Here is a 24,351-nt window from a genome sequence, read left to right on the forward strand (position 1 = left end):
AATATTTTGACACTTGATTGATTCCCTAAATTAAAAAAAAAATCGACATCGTACAATCAATACAAGTAAAACAAACAAACGAAAATATAAAAATACCACATACGCACTCCAATTCCTGTTATTTATAATGAATATTTAACTAAAAATAAAACGGTTTTATTTTGGAAATATAAATAAAAACAATAGTTTGAATCGAAGTTTCTGAAATATTTTACATCAAGTACCACCAAAACCACGGTAGTTTTATGACTAAAAAAATAAGATGTCATGTGTTTTTTTATGTTTATGCGCCATATAAATGAATATGTATTGTATTTTAATGGGATTCTTTAAAAAATGTTTTAAAATACATCCATCCACATTACTTTGAGATTAAAAATTAATATACAAACAGACGACTTTTATGATAGTACATCTACAATAAACAATACAACATATATTTAAAAAAAAGTTTGGTTTTACATTGCATTAAATCAATGTATTTTCATAAACGCTCTCTTAATTGTATTCATTTGTTGTTTTCTTTTGTCCAAGTGGAATTATTTTTCTTTGTTTTTCTTAATAAGTCCTCACCTCATTCCGAATGGAACTTTACGTAACAGCATACCAGATATCATGCTGCCATTCCGTAGACTGACTGACTTTCTAAATATAAACCTTTTTTCCTGCTGTAACGTTTGTGCATGTTCCGACTTGTCGGCTCTTATGATCTTTCCAAAAAAGATCTTCTATTGTACTGCCATGTCGTGCAGGAGGGAACATCTTGCGATATGTTAACCCTTATGCGTTCAACAGTGAAGTACAGTGACACCTTGGCTTACTTACAAACTTAATTGGTTCCCAGACTGAGTGTGGAAGGCGAAAAGTGTGTATCCCAAAAAAAAATTTCCGATAGGAAACCATTAAAAGGAGAATAATCCGTTCCCAGGTCCCCATAAAACATAATTTTCTACTTTCTAATTTTCTAAGCCTTAAAACTACACAAAATATACCTTATTTTATGTATAATAAATGTGATATGTATTATAAGGAAATAAACTGTACTGTATAATAAAGTGCACCCACAAACACAAACAAGAGAAGGCCCAAGTCCGGATTCAATTCCATTAACTTCCAACTGCGAGGCAGGCTGGCTAAAACACAAATCCACTAGTATAACAACAACAATAATGATACAATAATTCTGAATACATATGACTAATAATAAATATCACTTGTGACAATTTCCTCATCGAAATCATACACGGCTCGCATTGTTTATTACCTGCAAGACAACTTGAACGCACACACATGAAACTACGCCCTACCAAACTGTCACTTAGCCATGCGGCGAGGTGATAAATGCGAGGATTTTACCTGAAGATGATGTCTTTGCAAACCTTTTGTTTTGTTTCCTTTGTGTGTGACTCACCTGGGAAGAGGCGGCGGAGAAGATGGAGGAGGCGGAAGGGGCGGGGCCTAACCTTACCTGTGTTTGGATCTCGGCTGGTTTGACTCATCAGTTTCAACCTCAAGTCTGACACACAAGGATCCGAAAATAAGCCCCGATGTTGAATAATCATTCAAAAATTGCACTAGGAAATGATGACTAATTGAAAATGACGCATCTGAGGACAAAACGGATGAAATTGTATCATTATTTGAGCATTTTGTATTCATATAAAGAAAAAAAAACACATCAAAATAGATGCTGAATTTTTGGTTATTTCCCTCTTTTTTTTGCAAACATAATAAATTACCGTTTTGTCTCTAGAACGTTTTTTTTTCTCTCACTAAATTAAAAAAAAATGAATTATTTATGTCAGCAAAATTTAAAAAAAAGATAACGAAATTAACAAACTGAAAAAGTACAACAGCCTGCTTAGGCAACATAGGATCAGTAATGCTGATGAGGTGATACCAGAGCAAATAGGGCAATCAGGCCAGTCGTTAGTCACGACAATAGGAACAATCAGTGGAGCCTCAGGGAGTAGTCCTCTGCTCCCCCCAACCTGAGAGCAGGGACCTATCATAGCAGAGTCCGGCACCGCCATGTCTGGACAGTAGGGATATATGGGCCGAAACTACTAGTAAGACTTTAGTTCGATGAAGGAGCATCTTGGATAAGAAGCGAAACGTCCGACACCTCAAAGAATACAGATGACGGTTGAAGAAACCTTTTCATCGATGGACCACTCCTGTACGACTGAGAGTTTACACAGACAAACTGAAAAAGAGATTAAAAAAAAAAAACAATAAAGCCTTTATTTGATTCTTAACATAATTTAATTGCACTACACATTTGCTATTATCACAATCCATACATTTCACATCTAAACGTCCACCCACAAATTGACAACTAATAAATACAAAGTTTAATTCATAAAAACACAACATTTTTATCCAGGATTATATCCTACGAAAATACAAGTGCTGAAGAGATAAACACTGTTAATCTAGTGCGCATACATAAAATATTACTCCAAAAATACGAAAGATATTTCTACATTTGGTGCAGTGAGTGTTGACGTTGGCCAGCTGGGATTTTAAATCTCTTGTCCAGTGTGAGAGGAAAAACTTATATTGCATATCAAAAACTGTCATGTTTTGTTATTAGCATGAACGGCTAAAACGAGAGGTGTTCATTAGTTATTCTCCAAAGAGAAGCTAGCACTGAGTTAAACCATGAAGCCTGCTTTAGCTAGCTGCAAAACAAAGTACTTTAAAAAAATATCAGAATCAACATGGCCACCCATAGTAAAATTAGTTTTGTTTTGTATTTCATAAAATGTTCAAAAGCAAAAATGATGGATATCGTGTTTCGTTATTAGCATGATTGTCTAAAACGAGAGTTTATTCTCGAAAGGGAAGCTAGCACCAAGTTAAACCCTGAAGCCTGCTCTAGCTAGCTACGAAACAAAAAATGTCATAATCGACATTGCCACCCGTAGTAAAATCAGTGTTGTTTTGTAATTCATAATAATTTCAAAAGCAAAAACGCTTGGTATTGTGTTTCGCTATTAGCATGAACGGCTAAAACGAGAGTCGTTTATTGTTTATTCTCCAAAGAGAAGCTAGCACTGAGTTAAACCCCAAAGCCTGCTTTAGCTAGCTACGAAACAAAGGACACTTGGTATTGTGTTTTCTTATTAGCATGAACGGCTAAAGCGTTCATTGTTTATTCTCGAAAGAGAAGCTAGCACTGAGTTAAACCTGAAACCCTGCTTTTGCTAGCCAGAAAACAAAGGACATTTAAGCAAAAACGTTGGATATCGCGTTTTGTTGTTAGCATAAACGGCAAAAACGAGAGGTGTTCGTTGTTTATTCTCCAAAGAGAAGCTAGCACCGAGTTAAACCCCGAAGTCTGCTTTTGCTAGCCAGGAAGCAAAGGACACTTAAGCAAAAACGTTGGATATCGCGTTTTGTTCTTAGCATAAACGGCGAGTTAAACCCCGAAGTCTGCTTTTGCTAGCCAGGAAGCAAAGGACACTTAAGCAAAAACGTATCATATTTTTCTTATTAGCAAGAACGGCTAAAACGAGAGGCGTTCGTTGTTTATTCTCCAAAGAGAAGCTAGCATTGAGTTAAACCTCAAAGCCTGCTTTAGCTAGCTAGGAAACAAAGGACACATTAAAAAATATCAGAATCGACATGGCCACCTATCGTAAAATCAGTTTTGTTTTGTAATTCATAAGAATGTCAAAATCAAAAACGCTTGGTATTGTGTTTTCTCATTAGCATGAACGGCTAAAGCGTTCATTGTTTATCCTCCGAAGAGAAGCTAGCACTGAGTTAAACTCCAAAGCCTGCTTTTGTTTTGCTAGCCAGGAAACAAAGGACATTTAGAAAATGTCAGAATCGACATGGTCACCCGTATTAGAATCAGTTTTTGTTTTGTATTTCCTAAAAATTTCAAAAGCAAGAACGTTGGATATGCTACAAGGCGACAAGATAATCACAGAGGGCGCAATGAGAGAGTTTTCCAGGGTTGACATCCGTCACACGTATTCCCTGTTGTCGAGGTCTTTCTTGATGGCTTTCTTAATACGGTCAATCTCGTCTTCTTCTGAGCTGTCGTATTCGTAACCCCCCGTCTTCTTGTCGTTCGCCTGGTCCATCTGTTGGTCTCGCTCGTCCGCGGGCGCGACGGTGCCTTGCAGTTCCTCGCGGATGGTGTTGAGCTCCACCAGGCCGTCGTGCAACTGCGTGGCTACCTCGCGGATCTTTCCGGCAAACTCGGATTTGGCGCCTTTCTTCAGTTCCTTGGAGTCTTTGGCCACGAAGTAGATGTCCATGCCCACAAAGAGGCCCGTGAGGACGCCGGTGGCCATGCTGGCGATCTGAACGGCGCGCGCCGCCGTGCTGCCCGCTACGTTGGCGATCTGCACCACGCGCATGATCTCGTTGGCGTTGACGAGGATGGCCTTGCCCGCCATGGCGCCGTCCTCGTAAAAGCGACTGTTGAGCACGGGGAAGTCGCGGTTGTACGCGTTGTTTTTGATCTTGATGAGATCGAACCGCCGCAAGTGTTCGATTCCCTGCTTGATGAACTTCAAGCACTTGTTGAGGTCCTCCATTTTCTCCTGGTAGTCCTGCACAATCTTCTCCACTTTCTTGCGGTCCATGGAATTGTTGACCTGATTGGAGATCCCGGCGCCGGCCGACGTCAGGCCGCCGGCTGTGGCCACGCCCAGACCCACCGCCGTCACGATCAGGGAAGTGCCGAAGGTGACGGGCGCCAGGGCCAGCCCGGCGATGGTGGCCACGCCGCCGATGGCGCTGGTGGAGCCGCCCGTGATCTGGGCAATCTTGGTGTTCTTGTTAAACTTGTCCAAGCCGTCGGCGATGCCGTTCAGGTCGATGACGTGCTGCCAGAGGCTCTCGGCGCGCTCGGAGAACAGCTTGTTGAATACGCGGATGCCCTTCTGAACCTTCTCCGCCGTCACCGCGAAAGCCCTGAGCGGAACAAACGGGGGTTGTTTTTCAAAACAGACACAGTGATACCTCGGTTTACGAACCGCTCGGCTTACGAACTTTTGGGTTTACGAACGTTAAATTCATGAACATTTTACCTTGGCATCCAAACTATTTTTTGGGATACACACGACGCGCCACAATGTGTGATGTGTCGTTCGCGAACGAGCCCGTTCTCCTAACAAGAAAATGGCAGCCGACTGTTTTTGTCCTCTATTCCTCGCCCCCAGTCTTCAGTTAAAGCCATGTGATTGGTCAAGAACGCAGCGGTGAGGGGCGGGGGGGTTAAACATTAAAGAGACAGGCAGACGACAGAGAGAGAGAGTGAGAAAATGGATAGAAAACAGCGACATTTGGACTCATTTCAACTTTGATAGTTCAAAAGCAGAGTCTAGACTGCAAGGTTAAAATTCCCATCAATCAGGCTCCATCTGTACACGTGATGCAAAAAGCTATCAACCCAGCTAAACAGAACACAATTGATGAGGAACTAGGTAAAATTATCGCAGAGAAAGCACCTACAAAGGGATCATTCCTCAAGATGGTGAAAGAAGAAGGTTACGTTCCTCATCAAGTGTTTAATGCTGATGAAAGCGGCCACTTCATTCCATCAAGCCATCAACGACCATCACAAAGGTAAATAAAACCACTTTATTATACAGTACAGTTTATTTCTTAATTATAATACTATAGTACATTTATTATACATAAAATGAGGTATATTTTATGTAGTTTTAAGGCTTAGAAAATTAGAAAGTAGAAAATTCTGTTTTATGGGGACCTTGGAACGGATTATTTTCATTTCAATGGTTTCCTATGGGAAATTATTTTTGGGCATACACACTCTTCGCCTTACACACTGTCTGGGAACCAATTAAGTTCGTAAGCCAAGGTATCACTGTACAAAGATTTTGATGGAAAGTCGATCCCGTCATGTCAACGACAACTCACTTAGCTTCTTCTTTATCCGACAAGTCTTCATCCTGAGGCAAGTCCTCCCAAGCTGGGGAAGAGCACATTTTGAAAAGATGCACAGTCCAAAGATACTGCCGATCAATAGACAATTCTACCGGAAACAAATTCCTTGTGTGTTCTACATACTTGGTAATAAAGATGATTCTGATTCTGACAACGAGGTTACGACACCATGCTTTTAAATCGTGTCGTGACCTCCAGTTTCAGGTGGGCTAAATCATACAAAATGTTGTATTTTAACCAGGGATGCATCTGGGAAATTTAAAAAAAAAGGGGACCAGTTGCCCCCTTTGTTTCTGAAAAATGGCCTAAATTTCATAATAATAATAATAATAATAATAATAATACATTTCATTTATGAGCGCCTTTCAAAACTGTCAAGGTCACTTTACAGTCACAGGATAAGTTTTTCTGCGGGCGAGCAGCGGCAGCCACATGCGCCAGCAACCCGGAATAACTCAAATAGAAAGAAAGCTAGCTAGCTAGCTAATAAATAGCTAATTAGTAGTCAGCTAGCTAGCTAATAGATAGTAAGATAGATACCTAATAGATGGCTAATATAGAGCCAGCTATCTGGATAGATAGCTAATAGATAGTCAGCTAGCTAGATAGATAGCTAATAGATAGCCAGATAACTTGCTGTCTCTTTGTGTTGTCATATTGACTGTGACTGTAAAGTGACCTTGAGAGTTTTGAAGAGTGCTTAGAAATGAAATGTATTATTATTATTTCTATCTATATGAGTTACTTCCGGGTTGATCATGTAGCAATATGCGCTAATCGTAATAGACTTCCAAAGTTGCGTCAGTGGCTGTCAAAATGCGTCGATGATGCATCCCTGTTTTAACTTACATTCCACGTTGTTCCACCACTCCATAAGACCCTCCATGTCCTGGAAGAACATAAAAAAAAATGGATAGCTTAAATAAGGCCATTTAACACGATTGAGCTATAATGGTCATCAACTGACCTGCTCGTCTTCAGGCTGTAACGGATCGATGCGGAATTCCTCCAGGCGCTCAAACAACGATCTGGTTCCAGCCTCGTTCTGAAACACAAGCAGTGCAACAAGTCGCTACAGGCCATTTGCATTGGGGCCAGCCAAAAGGTGCATGCAAAAAGTCTTATAACACAATTCTTATCATACAAGGTTGCTATTTTCGACAGCGATTAATATTTGTCTGGTGAAAAAAAAGATGGCTTGAAAAACAAGAAAAAAAAACATGATATATAAAAAAAGTAAAAAACTAAATAAAACCCATGGTTATTTACAATCGAAACAAATAAGGAAATGAACAAACAGGATATAAAAAAAATGTAAAAAACTAAATAAAACCCATGCTTATTCTCAATCAATCCAAATAAGAAAATGAACAAAAATACAATAAAAAAAATACAAATTAATACAAATGAATAAAATGGAAATATAATTAGAAATACTGTACATGTTATTAAAAAAACAATCCATGCTCACATTAAATGCTTGAGGCGTAAATTTGACTGTAGCTAAAACAAAGTCTAATTCAATCCAAGAAAATGAACTGCAAACACAACCAAACACTATAAATAAATAAGTAAATATATAAATACATACAATAATAAATAAATAAACAAATACATATACAAATAGCTAAATAAGTAAATATACATAAAATACAAACTAAATTAAAATAAACAAACCCAATAATAAATAAATAGATCAACGAATAAATACAAACTAAATATTAAAATAATAATCAAATAAACACAATAATAAATAAATATATACACATAAAATACAAAATAAATATTAAAATCAACAAATAAACAAATACATATTTAAATACATAAATACAGACATATAAAAATACAAAATAAATACATGTTAAAATAAAAAGATCAACGAATAAATAAAAATCATTGTGTTTAGAAATGCTACATTTAAACCCAATTAGATTAAAACAAGTGAATTTAAATGTACTTTTAAAATAATATCAAAATAGTTAAAACAGAATCAAAATGATAATTCTAGAATAAAAAGGAATATATATATATATATAATGAAACAATATTGTAAACATTTGAGTCAAAAAAAAATGAATATGATTCAAGAAAAATAAAAAGCAAAAAAAAAAGTCAATCAAAACTAAATAAATGTGAGAAAAAAATAGAATGAAACAAACCAAATAAAAAAAAAATGAAAATGTCAACCAAAATACAAACAAAACTGAACCAAAATGTGTTTTCTTGTGCTTTATGGCGGAAGAGCGGTGTGTTATTCGAGTGCGTGTTCCTACTGGATGCTTTAAAGGACAACGGACGCCACCGGACAAGTTGTGTCCATAAGTCCAAAATGGCTTCAAATGACTTCGACTGAGCGTATTTTAATAAGATTCCACGGCATATAGCTATATTTTACGTTTTAAGACTCGCGCTGACTATTCCGGAAGTCTTGTTTTCGAGTTGATGATGATGCCTGACGTGACGCCACTGAAGGAACACCCCTGACCGAAAAAAAGGACACATTGTAGCAGTCCTTCCATCACGTCAATGCATTTTGCTGTGCTTGTTTGGTCTGAAAACGTCATGTTGCACCAAAAAGAGCCAGAAGAGGGCGACCAAGCTCCATATAAGGAATTTATCAGCCTGTGGAAATGGGCTGATTAATTCCTCACAGGAGCTCGGTCGCCATTTTCTGCCTCTTTTTTGATGATTCATTTCCCCCTGATGTTGCCTCAAAATGGCACGGAATAAATTCTTTAATCGATTGCAAACATGTATGCTTTCCTCTTCAGAACTATTTGAATCATATTCATAACTGGATGTGTAACAAGAAAGCATATTCTCCGAATCTGACGCCATTGTTTTGATTCTCCAGCAATGCAAGATGTCTTGGCGTGACGTCACGAACTTGGGGGCGGAACTTTCTGAGGTCATTTTTAAGTAGTTTTGGGACACTTTAGGTCATTTTTATTGGTGTTTTGCATTTGACTAAAAATATCTGCCTGCATGTTTTGGGTATTTTAGATGCTATTAAACGTTTTTCTGATGTCAGTTAGGAAAGAAAAAAATGGTGTCGGTTGTCCTTTATGAGAAGTAAGTGCTTATTTTCTTTCATCGCGGAATTGGCGTCTTCCTCAAGAGAAGCGGACAAACAAGTCAGGACACATTGTGGTGGCCTCGTCTCACTTGACGTGCCTTTGACGCGGTGGCTGCGCTCCGCTTAGGCTTACGTTTTGGAATGCTAAAAGGTGACGAGGGTGGAGCAGAAAAAAAAATAATAATAATACAAAAATACAAAAAAGCCAAAACAGATATTGACAACAAGTCTTTTCTGCTGCAGGACGATTGTGAGTAGGACAGGCGGAAGCCGTCACATGACCGAAACGTCCCTTTAAAGGTGTGAAACATGACCAAGTGGCATTGTGTGACAACAATGGTCCCACCCTTTTCGGGTGGGACCATATTCAAGTCATTTGGGATATGTAAAAATTGTGTTAGAGGAAAAACATTGTCTCATGTTTGATAAGAGGAAAAATATGAACAATGAGAATGAAAAATATTTTTTTTTTAAATGTCATGAAAATTCCATTTTGGAGATTGCTTATTGTTATGAATGGGGATTTTTTTTCTTTGCTTAGAGCAGGGGTGTCAAAGTCATTTTTTGCCGCGGGCCACATTGTAGTTATGGTTTCCTCTCTAGGGCCATTATGAATTTGGGGAACCCATTAGAATGTTTAAATCCCTTCAAATATTACATATAGAGCACACAGCAAATTAATGAATAGCTCGTTTTCAAATCTGAAGTCAAGAATAATGACTTTTATTGTGGTTGACATCCAAAAATATGAAATTTTGGCTCAGATTTTAGCAATCATCATGGAATTTAACAAGTTTGATTTGCTTTCGCGGGCCAAAACAAATGATGTGGCGGGCCGGATTTGGCCCGCGGGCCTTGTCTTTGACACCTGTGGCTTAGAGCATAAAGACAGATGGATTTATTTAAAAAAAAAAAATCATAAAAAGTCTTCTCAATTGCAATAAAATGAGTAAAAAAATGTGGACACTAATATTTTAATTGCAAATATCCTCATTGTGGGGCGATTAAAAGCTTTCTGATTCTGATAAATTGAAAAAATAAAAAATAAACTTACTATGATTTAATACGAAAAAAATATAAAGAAAAAGCATAATAAAGCCAATAAGATTTAAAAAATACATTGAATACGGGCAAAATAAAGACAATCAAGACATAAAAACAGGCAAAAAAATATTTGTAATTAAAAAAAAAAAAAAGAACAAATACATTTAAAATAATAAATAATAAAATAAAGCATATAAAATGTCATTTAAAAATGTCATTAGAAGAAAAAGTAAGTAATTCAATTGAATATCTGGATTAAAATAGGATGAGAATGAATCAAATGAAAAAAATAGATATATGAAAATATATCAACAAATTAAAAACAAATAAAAAAAAATAAAAAACAAATTAAAATAAAACAGAAAAAAATACAAGCAAAAAGTGTACCTCAGCATCTGCATCTCGCTTTTGCACCATTTTATTCTGAAATGCACCCCAAACAAAGAAAACTGATTTATCGACAGCCATCTTAGAGAATTTTGACATTTCCAAGATATTACGCTTGATAATTACCTTGATCCGAGGCATAAAGGGATTGTGGCGCTTAGGCTTCTTGACTTTGACCTAAAAAGTAATTAATAAAAAAACATAGCTAAATCATTTATCATGAACGTACAAAAAAAAAAACAACAACAAAAAAGACCTCCTGGGATTTAATGGTGCTACCCTCGTCTTCATTATCCTCTTTTTCTTCTTCTTCTTCTTTGTCTTTCACCCCTTTGTCATTCGATGGAGGCTGTTGGTCACGCGACACCATCAAGTGTTAAAATATTGGACAATACACTAAATCCAAATATGAAAAATGACATTTATTTTCAATTTGCAGCAGTTAAGTGGTCCCAATTTTTTTCCCCCTACCCACCGTGGTTATTGCTCTGAGGTAACCATGGCGAGTGTGTGAAAAGTTTCCTCTCTTCACTTGTTTTTATTCAGCTATCTACTGTGTATCTAGCTAGCTATTTCGCTAGCTATCTGGCTATCTACCTAGCACTTTATTTGCTAGCTACTAGCTATTTAGCTGGTTCCCTAGCTCTCTAGCTAGCTATTTAGCTGGTTCGCTAGCTATCTAGGTAGTTAGCTATTAGCTATAACTTAGCTCGCTAGTTAGCTTTCTATCTATTGCAGTTATTCCAGGTTGAGTGAACGCTGCCGCTGCTCACCCACAGAAAAACTGATCCTGTGACTGTAAAGTGACCATGAGAGTTTTGAAAGGTGCTTAGAAATGAAATGTATTATTATTATTATTATTATTATTATTATTATTATTAACCTACCTTGGCAGCAGCGCGAGGCATAAATGGGTTGTGGTGCTTTTGTTTCTTCTTGCTCTGGAAAGGCGACATGAGGAGCTACGATCAATGCCTGTTAGATTTATAGATTTTTTTTTTTAGCCAGGCCAGTATTGGCAAATACAGTGATCCCCGCTACTTCACGGTTCACTTATTGTGTTTATTTAATCAGTAAAAAAGAACAAAAAACTGTCAAAAAAAATGACAAATGACTCCGAGGTTTTGTACATAGGTGTAGCTTGATTGGTTCCCAGAGCTGACGTCGACCAATGGCGGCACGATAGCCCATAGTTTACAGCCATGTGGATCGTCTGTGCATCTTCTCAACCTTGCCCAGCACCACCCCGTGTCTTATAATGTCGGTTATTATTATTATATACAGTAAAGTCTCGTTATATCGATATTCAAGGGAGTCCGAAAAAATATCGATATAACCGGGACTATCGATATATCCAGTATCGATATAACGAGACTTTACTGTATCTCTATTTCACAGATTTTCGTCTATCGCAGTTGGTTCCGGTCCCCATTAAATCCAAAAAACGAGGGATTACTGTCGTGTGTGTGTGTTTGTGTGTGCGCGCGATGACAGAGAGAGAGAGAAAGTGAGAGAGAGAGAGAGATGAGAGAGAGAGAGAGAGAGAGAGAGAGAGAGAGAGAGAGAGAGAGAGATCCCTATTTCACAGATTTTCATCTATCGCGGGGGTCCTGGTCCCCATTAACCCCCACAAACAGGGGCTTACTGCATACCCCCCAAAAAAATTGACATTTACAAAAAGATAAACTCACGAATGCTGGGCTCATTCACTGCCATTCACAAACTTATTCGGGAATTGAAAATATGTCGTAGAGCACCATTGCCAAATTTGTTTGGGTTTTGTTTTTTCATACTTTGGTGCCGATACAGTGCTGGCTATGGCCTCTGGCAGTCTTTTTTTTTCTTTTCCACAAGGGGGCAACATTCCCCCTTTTTTCCATGTAATCACTTTGTTCCAGCTTCAGCTGTTGTTTCAGCACTATATAAACCAATATGTATGTATTGCAATGTATTTTGGACAGCTGCCCTCATTTCAAGGTCATATAACTCCAGACTCATATAATTTAGCAATTAACTCTTTTCTTCTGATGAAAGAAGAGAGTCTCAAGTTTGTCACGGTGAATTGAATTCGAGGGACAATGACAAAAACCCTGGCACTGGAGTCGACACATTTTTGCACATTGTCTGGCAATGAATGAGTTAAAATGTTGACATTAAAATGGGTACAGCTAATCTCATTTCTTGATGGTGAGAGTAAGAAAAGGCAGTAAAAGAGTATTTACTAAGTTTAAGTGTACTTTTAAAAGTTAGAATGTGATTGATTGATTGATTGAGATTATAATTGTATTTTATTCATTATAGTACCTTTGCTTGTCTGTGACTGTAAAGTGTACTTGAGAGCTTTGAAAGGCGCTTAAAATGAAATGTATTATTATTATTATTATTATTATTATTGAAGCAGGTGGCAGCCATAAAATAAAAAAAAAAACATTCTCCAAACATTCGCTCCATGTGCATCTCACCTCATTCCCGTCGCCATCTTCTTTCATGAACTCCTCATCTGATTGGCCCTGCGAGATAATGACGTCATTAATAATATGGATCTCCTGACGCGGTCACATGACTCGTGATCCCAACCTGGTTGTGGCTATCTTTCTTGGGCGCAGTCGTGTTGGCTACTCGGCTCCTGAGCTCCTGAAATCCGATAGCGTTTTTGTCATTTTTACTCAAATTCCAGGACCCACAGAATATTTATTTTTAGGACTACATCAACATTCAATGCACTCTCTTCTTCGATCAGAAAAAAAAAGTTAATTCCTAAGTTATATGGCTCTGGAGTTATCTGAGCTTAAAATGGGGGCGGTTGTGCAAAAGGTCAATGCCGCCCCCTGTTGGAAGGGAAAAAAACATCACCAGCATTTTCTCAGCAGCCTCCCCAAGAAAACCCAAAACCCGAACAAATTCGGAAATGGTGCTCCACATTACACTTTTCAATTCCAGAATACATTCGGGAATGGCAGCGAATGAGTTAATAAAAAATATATAAAATTGAATTTTAAATAAAAAAATAATGGCCGCTAATTGTGGTTCACATGGGACAATTTTTGAATTTTTGGCAAGCATCATGCAACTTGACATGCTTGAATTTCTTTCACGGGCCGAATAAAATGATGCGGCGGGCCACATTTGGCCCCCAGGCCTCAACTTTGACACCAGTGCCCAAATGTTTTTTTAATATGTATAAAATAGTATTGTTGCAATTTTTCAATTTTTTTTTATGCTATTGTCATTTTTTGTAACTAAATAAGGATATTCTAAAATTCATTTTAAAATCATTCACCGCCAGACGAGATGCAAAAATGTGTTCACACCAGTGCCAGGGTTTTTGTCATTTTCTCTCAAATTGCATGACCCACAGAATATTAAGTTTTAGGACTACATACACATTCAGCGTAAGAAACCTTAGACTCTCTTCTTTCATTAGAAAAAAAAGAGTTAATTCCTAAGTTGAATAGGTCCGGAGTTATCTGAGCTTGAAATGGGGGCGGCTGGACACAATACAATACAATACAATACAATACAATACATATTGATTTATATAGCGCTTTAACAACAGCTGAAGCTGTAACAAAGCGCTAACATGGACAAAAGGCAAATGCTGCCCCCTCGTGGGAGGGGAAAAAAAAAACATTGCCAGAGGTCTGACCAGCATTTTATCGGCACCCAAGCATGACAAAAAAAAAAAAAAAAAAAAAAAAAAAAAAAAACCCGAGCAAATTCAGGAATGGCCCTCGATGTCATATTTTAAAATCCCAAATAAATTCTGGAATGGCAGTGAATGAGCAAGTTTATCAGTCTTTTGGTTCATTTCCTAAACCCTTTTTGACTACTTTTGGATCCACACAAACAACCTTAAAGGCTCCTCCTACCTCCTGCGAAGGCTTGTGGGGGGGAACTTTCGGAGCTTCCTTATCTGTCCTCTCCCGAGACGTCATGTCTTTGTTGTCCTGTAGCACACACACATACTTACTATTTGTTGGCCTAAAAGCATACACAAGATAATTTGACCACAGATGTTTAAGACGTACCATCGCGTCCTCCGATGCTTTCGTTGTGGCTTTGGCTTTTTCCTATCAAGGCATGACAGTGACAAGAAGTTAAAGCGGCCGACGAAAAGTGTCAAACTGGCTCTCAAACGGCTCTCAAACCTCCAGGGCGGGTCGATGTGGAAGTGGCGGCGTTTCACTTCTCTGCTTTCGCTCTCTGTCAACGTCGTTTTTTTTGAGCTGGCCAAGGATGACACGCAGGAAGGATTTAAAGAGAAAGGATGCAAATGTCACTGTTGACGCGTGATAAATGGATGTAAAGCTACTTTTGGTTTCCCCTCCGCTTGTTTGTCAGCTTCTTTGGGTGTCTCGGTGTCTTCTGTGTCTTTCTGCGAAAAGGAGGAAAAGTCATGGAAGTATATGAGTTTCATTTTTGTTTTGAAAAATAAACAAAAGTTTTAGCCTAAATGCACTGCCACCAAACACACTTGCTTTTTGCAGCAAAAAAAAAAAAAACTTTTACTCCAGTTCTTGTTTTCTAGGACTAAAAAAGTGGTCCGCAACTACAACAATGTTTGGAAATGGTCAGCACAGAAGATTGAAATCACATTTTTTGGGGCCAAAATTTGCGGCCAAAATTTTAAAACTAAGACTCAACATTTAAACATGTAAATATGTAAAAACTGTTCAAACTGTAAAAAAATTTAAAAATTTAAAAATTTAAAAATTTAAAAATTTAAAAATTTAAAGATTTAAAAATTTAAAAATGTAAAAATATTAAACATTTTAAAAAATTAATACTTTAAAAATTTAAAAATATTAAACATTTTAAACTTTAAAAAAATTAATACTTTAAAAATGTAAAAATTTAAAAATTTAAAAATTTAAAAATTTAAAAATTTAAAAATTACAAAATTTAAAAATGTTAAAATGTTAAAATATTAAACATTTTAAACTTTAAAAAAATTAATACTTTAATACTTTAAAAATTTAAAAATAAAAAAAACAAATAAATAAATAAATACTTTTTTTTTTTTAATAATAAAATTGCGCAATGAAATATGACACCCATGTATAGTTTTTTTCCTCATAAGTAAGGAAAAAATGAGCCTTTAGTAAGGTCACAGTGTCTCGCAGGTTTGACAGGTATGCCACTGCATCTTGGAATGGTCTTAAAACAGTCAAGAACGGTTGTGAAATGATCCTAAAACGTCATGAGGAGTCACATGACTTATCCTAAAAACTCAACAAGAAAGCTTGAAAGCGAACAGCCACCACTAAACACCCAACTTGCACTGTCACCATACAGCTAGCAGAAGCCATCGACAATCTAGTTACTTTATTAGCAGGCCTGAATGGATTCAGTTTGGACATGGCTCCCATCACGGCGTTCTGAGGGAGGCGAGGACACATTAAGATGGATGCCGTCGAGGACAAGCGTAACGCTTTGACAACGCGGGTGAAACGCAAAGACGGTTTTTCCAAACCTGTTTATGGCTGGATGACTTGTCACTAGCGGCAGTGGCGTCGTCATCGTCACTGGAATCGCTTTGCTTGTCCTTTCCGGATCGGAATGGATTCAACATGTTCATGGCGCCGGCGAGCTTGCTCTGAAATGTTTCAAATAAACATGAATCACATGGCAGAGAGAAAGAAACAACTTGTAGAACCTGTTTATGGATGGAGTGAGTCTCGCCGGTGTCCGACATCTCCTCGGTAGCATCAGCGTCGGAGTTCTCCTTATCCTAAATCAGAGGTGTCAAAATTTGCCAGGGTTTTTGTCATTTTCACTCAAATTCCAGGATCCACAGAATATTGGGTTTTAGGACTATATTTTTTTTGTATATACATGGACTACAAACATTCTATTCAGCGTTAGAAACCGTAAACTCTCTTCTTTCATCAGAAAAAAATGAGTTAATTCCTAAGTTATATGGGTCTGGAGTTATCTGAGCTTGAAATGGGGGCGGCTGTCCAAAATACAATGCAACACATACACATTGATTTATATAGCGCTTTAACAAGAGCTGAAGCTGGAACAAAGCGCTAACATGGACAAAAGGAAAATTCAATTCTGCTATTTTTTTTCATTTTTAGTGTGTTATTTTTATTGAATAATAACCATAATCATAATAATAGTAATAGAGGAGCAACCACACGCGCCAGCGTTCACTCAACCCGGAAGTAAATAGATAGAAAGCTAGCTAACCAGCTAGTAGAAAGCTAATATATAGCTATCTAGATAGCTAGCCACCTAGATAGTTATATAGTTAATAGCTATCTTGCTAGCATCCTTGATAGTTATATAGCTAATAACTAGATAGTTAGCTAATACACTGAATGTCACTATTAAATACACAGATAGAATTGCAGCGAATGAGTTAATAAAAACATTGGTCATTGGTTTATATGGGACAATTAGAAATTTTGGTTCAGACTTTAGCAAGTTTGACATGCTTGAATTCATTTCATAGGCCGAATAAAATGATGCGGCGGGCCAGATTTAGCCCCTGGGCCTCGACTTTGACACCATTGTCCCTTTTTTTTATATGTATAAAATAGCGTTGCAATTTTTAATGGAAAACAGTACCGGTTTGTCGGAATAGAAGGCGCTCTTCATCATGGCACTGAAGCCCTTCTGGGTGCACAGAGACACGTTGATGTTAATTGTTAAAATTCCTCCCCCAAAAATTATTTATTGATTACCTGTTTGACTTTGGGCTTGTCCGCCAGGTTTTCTTTGGAGCCTACCGACGTGTCCTTTGACGTCTTCTCTGCGAGACTGTTGTTGCTGGCCGAGAGCTCGACGGCTGCCGTCAAATCTTCCTGAAATACAAAAGTATACGCAAAGTCAAGTTTGACACTTTCCCAAAAGTTCGAAAATGGATCAAAAATACATTTTTGGGTGAAATAGTTCTAAAATTGTAAAAAAAAAAAAAAAAAAAATTGTGATGCGTTCAAGACCAACAGGGTGTTAAAAGTGTATTTAAACAGAGTCAGTGTCAAGGAAAAACAAACTACAAAAACGTGAAAAACATTTTTTTAATGATGCGTTCAAGATTATAAGGGAAAGATATTTGACCTGAGACTGAGTTCTGCTTTCTGAAGTCTGTTTGGGCTTTTTGAACATTCCGCTAAAGAATCCTCCTTTCTCCTGCGGACATGACAGGAAATGAATGCTTTGCGTTTGACTGTTCTGCTAAGCCACTAGCTTGAGCAGCACTGACCTTTGACCCGCCCTCAGAGAGGTTTTCACTGCTAGCTGACAAGTCGCTGGATTGAGACAAATCATCCTGGACCAAAATGCAACGTGAAGTTAAAAATCAAACACTTAATGAGAAGAAAATTGGCTGCTCACCTGAGATTTTCCTCTTAACAGCTTGGGTGATTTTTTAAACATTCCGCTAAACATTCCAGACGACTCCTGCGAATGAGCACGTTAGCTATTGCTGTTAGCATCATTTGGTTAAGTAAAAGTCACCTTTGAGTTTTTATTGTTGACGGCCAGGTTATTGCTGCTCCCTGACTGCTTGTCATTTTCGGAGAAATCATCCTGGAAAAAAAAAAAGACAAAGGAAAAAAACTGATTGTTATCCACTGTCACAGGATGAGGTGATATAAAAGAGAAGGATGGAGGGAAAAAATAAAAAATAAAATAAAATCACCCGTGCAATTTTGGGAGATTTTTGAAGGATCCCGCTGTTCTCCTAAAAGGAAAGCAAACATTGTACTCAATAAATCTCAAATTATATCCTGTTGTGTTTATTATTTTGCATTGTGTTGACTATTATGTGAAGCTGTAGCCGTAACAAAGTGCTATATACATTAAATTGGGATGTATTGTGTTGTATATAAATATATACATACTTTAAAACGTATTTATACAGGCAGTGTTGCATTCAAGAACAAGAAAAAAAGTCCTGACATTATCCTATCCTGTGTTAAACAAACAAACAAAATTAAATGGTTCTAAGAACAGAAAAAGGCATCATTCAAGCAAGACCTAAAGTGTTGCGTTCAAAGACCATGCGTCCTGAAAGTGTCAAATGGAGCCAACATTTTTGGGCTAAATCATCGCCATTTCCGAATTTATTCGGAAATTGAAAGTGAGACGTGGAGCGCCATTCCCGAATTTGTTCGGGTTTTTGTTGGGTGGCTATAAAGCGCTGGTCAGACCTCTGGCAATGTTTTTTTTCCCTTCCACGAGGGGGCTGCATTTGACTTTTGTCCATGTTAGCGCTTTGTTACAGCTTCAGCTGTTGTGAAAGCGCTCAACACTTCGCTATTTATTATCTGTCTATTAGCTAGCTAGCTTTCTATCTGAGTTACTTCCGGGTTGTGTGAAGGCCTACATAGCTATCTGTTAGCTATCTATCTTTCTATCCGAGTTACTTAGCTATCTATTAGCTAGCTAGCTTTCTATCTGAGTTACTTCCAGGTTGTGTGAAGGCCTACATAGCTACCTGTCAGCTATCTATTCGTTAGCTAGCTTTCTATCCAAGTTACTGAGCTATCTATTATCTGTCTATTAGCTAGCTTTCTATCTGAGTTACTTACGGGTTGTGTGAAGGCTTAAAAAGCTATCTGTTAGCTATCCATTAGCTAGCTAGCTTTCTATCCATATTACTTAGCTATCTATTATCTGTCTATTAGCTAGCTAGCTTTCTATCTGAGTTACTTCCGGGTTGTGTGAAGGCCTAGATAGCTATTTGTTAGCTATCCATGGAGCCAAGAGTGAATGCTGTCGTGTGGCTGCCGCTGCTCACCCACAGAAAAACTGATCCTGTGACTGTAAAGTGGCCTTGAGAGTTTTGAAAGGTGCTTAGAAATGAAATGTATTATTATTATTATATATAAATGAATATTGGATTGCATTTTGTACAGCCGCCCCTATTTCAAGCTCAGATAACTCCAGACCCATACAACTTAGGAATTAACTCTTTCTTTTCTGATGAAAGAAGAGAGCCTAAGATTTGTAACGCTGCATGGAATGTTAATGTCGTCTGAAAACTCAATATTCTGTGTGTCCTGCAATTTGAATGAAAATGACAAAAACCCTGGCACTGGAGTGGACACATTTTAGCGCATCGTTTGGCAGTGGATGAGTCAAACCTAAGTCGGGATATCATTCAAGAAAAAAAACATGTTTTCCTGAAATAAAATCATTTTCAAAAACGTGTATGTAAAAATATGTTGAGTGAACACTCAAAGTGACCATTAAGGCTTTTCAAAGCCTTTTTAATTGTTGACAACAAATATTCACTCACCTCGGTGTTCTCATTTACGGTGTTGTGGCTGGTGGACATGTCAATGTCCAGAAGATCCTAAAAGAACAAAAGCTGATATTTGACTTTTTTTTATTTGACATGTGTGTCATCTTTGTATTGCGCAATCACCTGCGAAGGCCTTCGTGCGTGTCCCCGTTTATGAGTTTTTTTCAGGATCCCGCCCAACGCACCAGATTTCTCCTACACAGGACACGTTGCGTTAGCTTCAGAAGCTCACTGAGGTGAGTTTAACCTTCCAAGCTCACCTTGGGTGGCTTGACTTCATCTGAGCCGCCATTGCTGCCCGAAAGCTCTGAATTGTTGTGTGAGAGCGCCACCTGAAAATATATGTAACGAGACATTGTTCCTGAAAACAACTCTCGCACTGTCCTAGAATACGACGTTGCATTTAAGTACATAAAAGGACACACGCAGATGAAAATGCAATGTTGTGGGACGTTCTCTGTACCTTGGTGTTGTCGTTTACATTGTTATTGCTTGCGGACAGGTCGATGTCGAGAAGATCCTGAAATAGAAAACAAAAATTGTTTATGATACTTTACATCAGGGGTCTCAAACTCAATTTACCCGGGGGCCGCTGGAGGCAGAGTGTGGGTGAGGCTGGGCCGCAACAGTTTTTCCACAAGAAAATCACAGATCAAACATTCCAATGTTGGATTGGATTGGATATGCCTTTATTAGTCTCACAGTGGACACAAAACAACACAGTTTCTCAAAATCAAAATAAAAAAAAATCAAAATCAAAATCTTTAAAATCTTTAGTTTTAACACCCAAAAAAATGAATTAAATGAATGAATGGAAAAACGAATAAAAAAATAAATGAACCAGTAATAAATATATAAAATAATTTAATGATCATAAGGCAGTTACAGATGACTGAAAAAAAACACAGGAAAACTAATTATTTTAATAAAGTTTCAAATGTCTGTATTCACAGTTCTTTAACCTTTAACTTTCTTAACATAAAGAAAATATTGAACATGAACTGTCCTAAACATTGCTTATCTCGCCTACTTGTTCAGCTCCACACACATGTTTCATTCATATCAATCACGCGGGCCGCACTAACATTAATTTTTCATATCAAGACGGGCCGCAAAATATTCTTTCGGGGGCCGCATTTGGCCCGCGGGCCGCGAATTTGAGACCACTGCTTTACATGCTTATGTAAGTGTTATTGTCGTGTTGTGTACCTGTGAGGGCCTGCGTGCGTGTCCCCGTTTGGGAGTTTTTTTCAGTATCCCGCCCAACATGCCGGACTTTTCCTACAAAGGACAAGTGAGTTTAGTATCAGAGGCTAACTTGTTGAAGCTAACTACACAAGTTTGGGTTCACCTTGGACGGCTTCGCGTCATCTAAGCTGTCGTTGCTCGCCGAAAACTCTGGATTGTGCTGTGAGAGCGCCACCTAAAAAAAATAAAATTAAAAAAAAAAAACACCACCACCTTAATCTTTAAAAATACCTCCAGCAACTTTGCCTTAAAATCAAAAAATATAATAGTGTATTATGTAGATCAGGGGTGTCAAAGTCATTTTTTGCCGCGGGCCTCATTGTAGTTATGGTTTCCTCTCGAGGGCCATTATGAAATTGGGGAACCCATTAGAATGTTTAAATCCCTTCAAATATTACATATAGAGCACACAGCAAATTAATGAATACCTTGTTTTCAAATCTGAAGTCAAGAATAATGACTTTTATTGTGGTTGACATCCAAAAATATGAAATTTTGGCTCAGATTTTAGCAATCATCATGGAATTTAACAAGTTTGATTGGCTTTCGCGGGCCGAAAAAAAATGATGTGGCGGGCCGGATTTGGCCCGCGGGCCTTGACTTTGACACCTGTGATGTAGATATAGATAGATAGATAGATAGATAGATAGATAGATAGATAGATAGATAGATAGATAGATAGATAGATAGATAGATAGATAGATAGATAGATAGATATTCAAGTTCATCTGGACAAGTTTTTGAAACAAATAAAAGATCATAAAAATAATTATGCATTTGATAAACAGGTGTCGATTTGTTACGAAACACATGTCACCAAAACACATTCAGTGTTGCATTCAACCATGAAACCAACAATATTTTTCAGGGCGAGGGAGAAAAAAAAAGCAACATATAGTTTCTCTCATTTGTTGAAGATTTGAAATGAAAGACAAAATAACAAGCAATTTGCAAACAAGGTCGACAACAAACCTGCTGTGGGTCTTTGGACAATTTTGGCTGCTTCTTAAACATGCCCTTGAACATGCCTCCCTTATCCTGCAATCATTTGGAGAAAAACAAAAATATCGTTTAGGTGTCTTAATTGGCCTAATGCACAACATGCAACAATAGAAACGAGGAAAATTACGACCTTGGTGTTGTCGTTCAGACTATCGTTACTCTTGGAGAGTTCACTGCTGACTGACAGGTTGTCCTGTGGCCAAAACATCCAAATGGTAAGGTTGCAAGGTTTATTATTATTATTAATAATAACATATTTAATTTCGAAGTGCCTTTCAAAACTCTCAAGGACACTTCACAGTCACTGGATTTTTTTTGTGCGGGTGAGCAGCGGCAGCCATTCGCGCTAATAATGTTAATATTACTTATATCATCATTATTATTATTATCATTAGGATTATCGGCATTTGTTACCTGTGTTTCGACCGATTTGGAGGACCTCTTGAACATGCCCCCCAAAAACGTCGTCTTTTGCTGAAATTCAAGAGAAACATTTTTGGTGCCTGGTCATTATCAAACTGCCCATAAGTGGTTGGACAATATTTTTTTTCCCATTGTTGTTTTAAATGTAAATTTCTCCACTGTGAGACTAATAAAGGCATATCCAATCCAATTCAATCCAAATCCTGCCCATGTTTGCAAGACTGCATATACGGGGATACCTTGGTTTACGAACCCCTTGGCTTACGAACTTTTCGGTTTACAAAGGTTAAATTTATGAAAATGTTACCTTGACATACGAACTTTACCTTGGCATACAAACTTTTTTCATACACGGCGCTGCTTCAATGAGTGATGTGTCGTTCGCGAACGAGACCGTTCTTCTAACAACAAAATGGCAGCCGACTGTTTTTGTCGGCTGCACAGGCACAGGGATCATTCCTCAAGATGGTGAAAGAAGAAGGTTACATTCCTCATCAAGTGTTAAATGCTGATGAAACCAGCCACTCCATTCCATCAAGCCATCAACGACCATCACAATGGTAAATAAAATGACTTTTTTATATAGTACAATTTTTTCGTTAATTCTAATACCATAGCACATTTATTTTACATAAAATAAGGTATAATTTGTGTAGTTTTAAGGCTCAGAAAATTAGAAAGTAGAAAATTATGTTTTGTGGGAACCTGGGAACGGATTGTTCTCATTTTAATGGTTTCCTATGGGAATTTAATTTTTGGGATACACACTTTTCGCCTTACACACTGTCTGGGAACCAATTAAGTTCGTAAGCCAATGTATCGCTGTATTATGGAATCGTCATATTTTTTATTTAATCAATAATTTGTTTTATATAGAAAAAAGAAATCAAATTATCGAGAGGCAACTTTTGAGGTCCTTGCCCGGGTGATACGTCAAAGTTAATATTGTTACAGACGATGTAACGGACTTTTTTTGCGTTTATAGAGAAGTCGAATGATTGTCAACAATGCTCTTAAATGAAATATTATCGCCATAAAAGGTTCTAAACTAATGAAATCGGTACTCACCGCGACGTCTCCCTCATCACACTCCAAGTCCAGATTGAGGTCGCTGTACCGATCCTGTCCAAACATGTTGAATCATTTTAATGACAAGAAGATTTAAGTGTTGCAGGTGGTCATGTTCCTATGGCTCACCATTTTGGGTCTGTTTTGGCTTCAGACTCCGAAGCAAACTCGTGAAAATTCTTCTCCGACGCGGTTCTATTCAGTGTCAAAGAGCTATCCGCCGGGCTAGCGAGCTAACAGGTTCCACCCACCTCTGCTCCCGTCGGACGAGAGGCAAAAAAAAAACTTCACCCGAGCACTTGTGACGACTTTTAAGGAACAGCAACGCTTCAAAATCTCGACGAACCAGTTTCACGAGCTTTTGTGTTTATCCGAAATCGAAGGGCGTGGCCTGTCTCACCTGGCAGCGGCGTGTTGTGTTCAATAATCCTTGGAAATCTTACAATTTTCAAAACTTGAATTGGCAAGCGCGCTGGATGCAAACCCGGGGTTGCTGATCTTTCCGTCAAGCATGTGAACGTCTCATATTCCGATTTAAAATCACCATTAAAATATAAATATCGCGAGCGTTGGTAAGGTACTTGAATGAGACACTTTTGCTTGTTAAAGCGCTATATAAATCAATATATATTGTATTTTCATACGCGGCTACAAAATAGTGATGTGTCGTTCGCGAACGAGCCGGTTCTTCGAGCAGGATTTCTGAAGTGAACGAAGAGAGCCCGTTGCTAACAAGGAGCCGGAAGTGGGAGCCAATTTTTTTTTGGTCCTCTATTCCTCGCCCCTGGTCTTCGGTTAAATCCGCATATGATTGGTCGATATCCGTTGTAGAGGAGGGAAAATTACAGACACACGCAGCAGTGAGGAGGGGGGATTAGGGTAGACAGGTGGACAAATGTTATTACAGAATGCT

The 24,351-nt window shown here is 37.9% G+C and overlaps 1 protein-coding gene across 3 annotated transcripts; it reads right to left on the reverse strand.

Annotated features, from left to right (window-relative positions):
• Positions 1–3,426: 3,426 nt before the first annotated feature.
• Positions 3,427–23,770, reverse strand: LOC148891192 (uncharacterized). Of its 3 annotated transcripts, XM_089008628.1 has the most exons (35): positions 23,568–23,770; positions 23,439–23,492; positions 22,362–22,421; positions 22,078–22,140; positions 21,918–21,983; positions 21,049–21,120; positions 20,907–20,978; positions 20,161–20,217; positions 19,958–20,029; positions 19,821–19,892; positions 19,692–19,748; positions 18,090–18,131; positions 17,906–17,977; positions 17,783–17,848; positions 17,652–17,717; positions 17,507–17,578; positions 17,131–17,250; positions 17,015–17,062; positions 16,095–16,169; positions 15,912–16,034; positions 15,763–15,816; positions 14,751–14,813; positions 14,587–14,664; positions 14,467–14,508; positions 14,308–14,385; positions 13,016–13,072; positions 12,901–12,948; positions 11,326–11,379; positions 10,695–10,787; positions 10,565–10,615; positions 10,439–10,474; positions 6,899–6,976; positions 6,781–6,820; positions 5,905–5,956; positions 3,427–4,935 (listed from the first exon to the last, which is right to left on the reverse strand). In XM_089008628.1, the coding sequence occupies exons 1-35, from the start codon at positions 23,568–23,570 to the stop codon at positions 3,978–3,980; spliced, it is 3,114 nt and encodes a 1,037-aa protein (XP_088864754.1). In that variant the 5' UTR covers positions 23,571–23,770; the 3' UTR covers positions 3,427–3,977. The 3 variants fall into 3 exon arrangements, with proteins under 3 accessions (XP_088864754.1, XP_088864755.1, XP_088864756.1); XM_089008629.1 differs by lacking the exon at positions 17,015–17,062; XM_089008630.1 differs by lacking the exon at positions 15,763–15,816.
• Positions 23,771–24,351: the final 581 nt, after the last annotated feature.

The sequence above is a fragment of the Hippocampus bargibanti genome, linkage group LG11 (genome assembly GCF_051943395.1).
Source record: "Hippocampus bargibanti isolate YZ-2025 linkage group LG11, ASM5194339v1, whole genome shotgun sequence".
In the NCBI taxonomy this organism is placed as follows: Eukaryota; Metazoa; Chordata; class Actinopteri; order Syngnathiformes; family Syngnathidae; genus Hippocampus; species Hippocampus bargibanti.